Source organism: Octopus bimaculoides, chromosome 14 (genome assembly GCF_001194135.2).
Source record: "Octopus bimaculoides isolate UCB-OBI-ISO-001 chromosome 14, ASM119413v2, whole genome shotgun sequence".
In the NCBI taxonomy this organism is placed as follows: Eukaryota; Metazoa; Mollusca; class Cephalopoda; order Octopoda; family Octopodidae; genus Octopus; species Octopus bimaculoides.
In genome coordinates, this window is record NC_068994.1 from 894,246 (window position 1) to 900,445 (window position 6,200).

Genomic DNA, 6,200 nt, shown 5'->3' on the forward strand with positions numbered 1-6,200 from the left:
GACTATTTCTCTTTTAACGACCATTTATATTACCACAGCACCATAACTAACTACTTTGAATCAAGACATATGTACCTCACTTTGTTCTCATCTATAACCCCCCCCCCCCACACACACTGATTAAGTTTCCTGTCAGGACTAATTCCTAGGAAGTCACAGCATGGAAATAGTTATGTCATTAGGTAAAGGCATGTTCTCTTATTACTGCTACTGTTACTGCTACTAAACCAGTTTACACTGAGTGCAGCCAACTTCTTGCACACACACACACACACACACCCTTCTTTTCATATGTGTGTTTTCACAACACACTGTCTACTACTGCATTATTTCATGCCAACTGCTTATTTTCATTTATTCACCACTGCATTCAAATTATAATTTTCATGTAGTAAAAGCTTCTTCTCACGCTGGTTTCTAGATATTCCTGTCTTTGTATAATTTCATACCCACACCTCATTTGCCTTGCTGGTCCTTATTTGAGGAAAATGAAGTTGATATCTATGTGATTTGAACCAACAACATAAAGATAGCATGGTCTAGACTAGACAAACAAAGCAAATACTTCTGAAGTCCTTCACCATACACAAGGGCAATTATTTCTAGGTTCACAATGTTTTAGGTTATTATTGCATGGGTACCACCATATTACTGTTATTTATTTTAAAAGATAATCGACAAAACTGACTAGTCTTCTTCTGACATAAATGTGATCAAATTTTAGAAAGACCCATCCTGATAAATTGTTTAGTATAGCCGTTACAACAGTGCAGTAAGTGGTGGTGGGATGGGTTGGCGGGTGGGTTTTTAGGCATGTGGAACAGTAATCTCCCTTTGAGATACCAAGCACTAGTTCAGCTCTTCCATTTATTTATTGTTACTTAGCCCTACAATAACAAATCATCAGTTATTAGAACCCGGGTTTTTCTCTTCGTCCTATATTTTTGGGATTTTGTTTTATTAAATCAATTTTTTGTTTGAAGTAGTAGAAAATGGTAAGTTGGAAGAATTTCAGTTAAGAATAAATCTCTTCTAAAGGAACTATGTCTAACTCTTGCGTAATGTTATGAAAAACTGAGATTTTGTCAGTAATTATGGACAAAGAAATTATAAACTGATTAACAAGGTTGAGAGAAAATATTCTAATTTATAATTAACAAATTAGTTATATTAAAACGAACTGATTAGAGGATGGAACACATCTGCTGCTTCTGTTTTTGTCTCAGTATTTTTGTAATGGATGACTTTCTACCTTTACTGTGAGAGGATATCTTTATGGGAGGGAGCCACATTTCCTAAGATATGATTGACATCCAGTGAAAAGAAGGGATGATAAACAACACTTCAATAAATTTATTCATAAATTTTGACATGACTAAATGGTGACAGTAAGGTGTATTATTAGTAAGGGGATCCCACCTACCCAACACTCAACAAAAGAAGATGGTGGAATGATATTTCATTGCTGAAATATTATTTCTCTTTGAGAACCTTCTGATAATAAATAGCTATAATACGATAAAGTTTGAAATAGTTGCAGAAATAATGGCGTGAAATATTAACTTAGTAAATCTTGTATATTTCATGGTTAGGATTCACCACCCACAGACAGACGAAGGGCTGGTGCCATGCCTACAGGGTGGTGAGTATGAAAAGAAGATGGATCCCAAAAAGTAAGTTCACCCTGATATCCTCATCCATTGTAGCCCCTCTCTACTACCAACCCAACTAAATCCATCTGTGAACCTTCTTCTTATCATGTCTAACACATAATTAGACCTTACTAACAACCATAACCATTAGATTTTTTTCATATTCCCACCTCCAAATTGTTTTATCCTAATATTCTCAAATTTCTCTCTGGTAATTTTATTTTGATATTTTTTTAAAACTAATTTTATTTATTTATTTTTTTTCTTGATAATATCAATTCTATTCTCTGTTTTCTGAGATACATCTTAGTTTTGTTATGACATAATCTATTTTTTGTTTCATGCGGAATCAATATATTTTAGATAAACCATTGATTGGGAAGCCAGAATGTTAAGCTTATTTAATACCCAATGTTTCATAGCACAGTTTCAGATTTTTATGGCTGGAAACTGGAATTATTGAACATTGAATGATGTGGATTGCTGTGTAGGTTAACCCAACTTCCTGTGTATAGGGTATTTGCTTTAAGTTTTATTTAAGCTCTTCTTTGTAGAATTCAAGGTGGATGGATGCTAATGAGGTGACAGATTTAGTGTCGGAGTCAAGACAGTTCCAGGGATTTGTGTGTGTGTGTGGATGTGTAGGTGCCCCATATGCACACGTATGATTGTATATTTTCATCGCAGGAAACTTAAATCAAGAACCTTTGGAATATTCTACAAATTTTCTCTCATGAATTGGATTAAGAGGATATGAATCAGTTTGCTTTGTTCTTTCTTGAAAAACCTCAGTATTTCCACATTTCTATTCAAATCTATTGTTACATGACTGAGTGCACCTATGACATTAGGTAAAAGTGAGTACCTACAGCTAGGACACAAGAGCTGTAAGTTCTGCATTAGTTCACCAGAGACGTTCTCCTTTCCCTAACTTTAGGTGAGACAGTCACACCTGTTGGGTAGCTAACCTCTAAAACAGTGCCTGACTTTAGTTCTCTCTCTCAGAGAACAGTGTCAGGTCTGTTATGTGTGCACTGGATAGCTATCTTTATTGGAATATATCACCAATATTCCTTCTTATTGACAGATATGGATACATTGTGTGTGTCAGTGGGTATACAAGGGTTTGTCACTTGGGTAATACAGAAATATAACAAAGAAAAATGCCAGGAATACATAAAACTAACTGGTATGTATATGTGAAAAGTGAGTATCAGGGCATGAGTGAGATGAGATGTGATGAGTGAGTGAAACATGTAAATAATCCAACAACAAAAGAGGTTTGTCTAATTAATTAAATTTCTCCCCCAATGGAAGTATTGTGAGTGACAACTGATAAATGTGAATGTCTCTTCTTCATTGATTTGTTCATATTTATTTATTCTTTCATTCTGTGGCCATGCTAGAGCTCTACCTTAAAGTCATATCAACTCTAGCTTTATTAATCTCTATTTATCAAGTGGCTAAGTCACCTTTTAATGTGACGGAATGTAATTACTAGTAAGCATAAATGCATGCACACACATACATGGTTGTCTGTACAGTTTCCATCTACCAAATTGCACTCATTGGTCAGGTTGAAACTATAATTGTTTGCCTGAGGAGCCATGTAATGGGATCAACTCCATGTGTTTCTGAGACAAACTGTCATATGGTTATGTCTGCTATACCTTAATTAATTAATTGAAATCAATTAGCTTGTCATCTCTCCCCCTTTGTTCCTTATTAGAGAAATATTTCACATTTTCTCTATAATTGATTCAGTAGCCAAGTTAACTGAGTTTGTTGACTTGCTGGACGTAACAATTTCCTATCCCTCATCTCACACCTGTCCATTGGATAATGTAGTCCTGTAATATGTCTGACTAAAAGAGGGTGTGGTTACAGCTGGAAGCTGTTTTCTCTTGATTCTCTTCAACAATAGTTCACCCCGGGTTAAACAACAACAACACGTTTCAGAAATTCTTTTACATATTCTCTTTCAATTTATATTTTAGAGTCTGTGATAAATTGGGGTTCTTTAGTAATAAATGTTTGAAGTCTTAATTAATATAAGAGCTAAATTGGCAGGGATGTTGAAGTAGTGAATGAAATACTTTGCTCTATTTATTCCTCCTGCTTCTCTTTGTGTTCACAGTTCAAATCCCTCTGAGGTCAACTTTGCTTTTCATTCCTCCAGGGTTGAGTTAGGGTTGGATTGTTTGAACATTGGTCAGGATACCTTGTGGTATTGGTCCTGCCTTTTTGCTTTCTGTCTTAAATTCCATCATGGCTTACTTGTGCAGTAGAGTTAATGCATCACCAGGCCCTTGGAGGGCTTTAGCTTTCAAATCAGGTCTCCAGTTTAGGGATACCTCCCTCCAACTGATCTCAGAGATCCCGTTATGGAGTTGCTCTTATTTCTGATTGAGCCTGTATGTTCTGTGAGTGCATACACATGCAGTCAGACATACTGTAGGATGGTTACAGATGTTATTTAACTTTTTTTTCTTGCTATTTAGTTGGAGGGAAGAGCAGCAGCTTATTAAATATTATTATTATTATTATTATTAAGGTGGTGAGCTGGCAGAATGGTTAGGATGCTGGGCGAAATGCTTCACAACATTTTTTCTGTCCTTATGTTCTGAGTTCAAATTCTGCTGAAGTTGACTTTGCCTTTCATCCTTTTGGAGTCCAATAAAAATAAAGTACCAGTTAAGTCCTAGGGTCAATGAATCCAAGTAACCTCTCCCTTCTCTTAAAAGTACTGGCCTTGTACTAAAACCTCGATTATTTACCTTTCATCCTCTCAGGGTTGATAATATAAAGTACCAGTCAAGCACCGGGGTGTGTGTGTGTGTGTGTGTGTGTGTGTGTGTGTGTGTGTGTGTGTGCTGTAATCGACTAACCCCATTCCCCAAATTTTGGGCTTTGTGTCTATATTTGAAACAATTGTTGTCAATCCTCCTGTTTGTCTCCTCTAACAACACATCATTTCAACATCACATTCATGTGTGTGTGTGTGTGTGTGTTTTCGTATCATAGCCAACTACACTATTGTTATGTTTTTACTGTAAATTACTCACACCAGACTTCTTTGTTCTTGTTATTATACTCTACACGAAACAAGTGCTAATCATTAGCTAGATTAAAATTACCTTTTATATTTTCATAACTATATCTTTTCTCTCTGGAGAACAGTTTTTATCATTAAAATAATACATTTTAGAACTTTATGTCTTACTAACTGATGCTATTTGTTTCTAATTTACTTTATTGTTTTACTAAAGTGATAATCAGCAATATTTTATTATCTCCGAACTTCAAACCCATCATCATATTCCTTACATTGTTAGTGATAGTTAATGATGTAGCCAAGTAAGGAATAAGTGTATGTCAAAAGTTGTCTACATTTCTAACTTAAACCTGTATTATTATTTAAAATAAACCTTCACTGAAATTTCAAACACCATTTGTAATGATGGCGATATTTTAGTGACAGTGTTTAGTGTCAGAGATGCCTGTAGAGGTGGTGTTGTGCATACTGTGTTGGTCAAAGAATTAATTAGAAAACAGTTCACCTTCCAGTATTGTGTAACCAATGTAGCAACTATGGTTTATAGCTCACTCCCTACACTCCGTCTTTCAATATAGATTTTCTTTTTTTTTTTTGTTGTTATCTATTTAGTGTGTTTGATGTCTGAATCTGCTACATTTATTGCACAAATCCAATGAAACAATCTATAACATCTACCATTGACATTTTAGGGTTGGATAAAAGTTTGTCTTTTGCTTTAGATATTTGTGAAAAAAATAATTGCCTGTGATACTACTTTAATGATAATTAGTTTTACCTTCGTCTATATAGCATTGCTGATTGATCTAGTTTTATAGCAGTCACCTTCTTTCATTAATTTTAATTATTCTAACTAGTTTTTGATTTTTAATTTAATGTATTTTACAATTTGGAAAATTAAAAATTTCAGCATCTTTGAATTTATATCAAAAACCAATTTGATTGAATTTATCATGTTAGTTAATTAAATATTAGCCGTAATTTATTCCAGTTAAACAACTAATCAAAGGATTACTCTGTTCAGTGTGACAATTCTTTAGTTTCCCTGCTTCTAACAAAAATACTTTGGCTTCTTCAAAAGTTTTCTTTTTCTCTTAAGTTGAATGTAATTTTGTTTAACCTTTCACTTCAAATAGAAGTCATTGACCTTCAGCCTTTAATTAGCAAATTTATTACAATTATCACACATGTGCATGCAGAGAGAGAGAGAGAGAGAGAGAGAGAGAGAGAGTCTGATGTAAACAGCTTCTTATGGTTTCTTGGTTATTTCTGTTAGTTTTCGTTGTGTCAATGTAAGGAGTTGTTTCTTTCCTGTCATGACAGGATAATAATATTGCTACTCGGAATTGGGGGTTCTTATGTAACCAAACCTGTCGATATAGTCAAACATTTAAACATGGTAGGCTGCAAACATTGACTATATTCAGCCCAAGTTAGGTTTAGTGGGTGGAATACCATACATTGATTTCTTGCAAAATAGAGATACTGCATTT

At 34.5% G+C, this 6,200-nt stretch overlaps 1 protein-coding gene across 1 annotated transcript in view; it reads left to right on the forward strand.

Annotated features, from left to right (window-relative positions):
- The window catches only part of LOC106879341 (serine-rich adhesin for platelets), a 209,046-nt gene that overhangs the window by 152,122 nt on the left and 50,724 nt on the right, over window positions 1-6,200 (forward strand). The window contains exon 6 of the mRNA XM_052972615.1: window positions 1,593-1,673. Within this exon, the coding sequence (XP_052828575.1) occupies window positions 1,593-1,673 (81 nt within the window). The remainder of the gene's footprint in view (window positions 1-1,592; window positions 1,674-6,200) is intronic.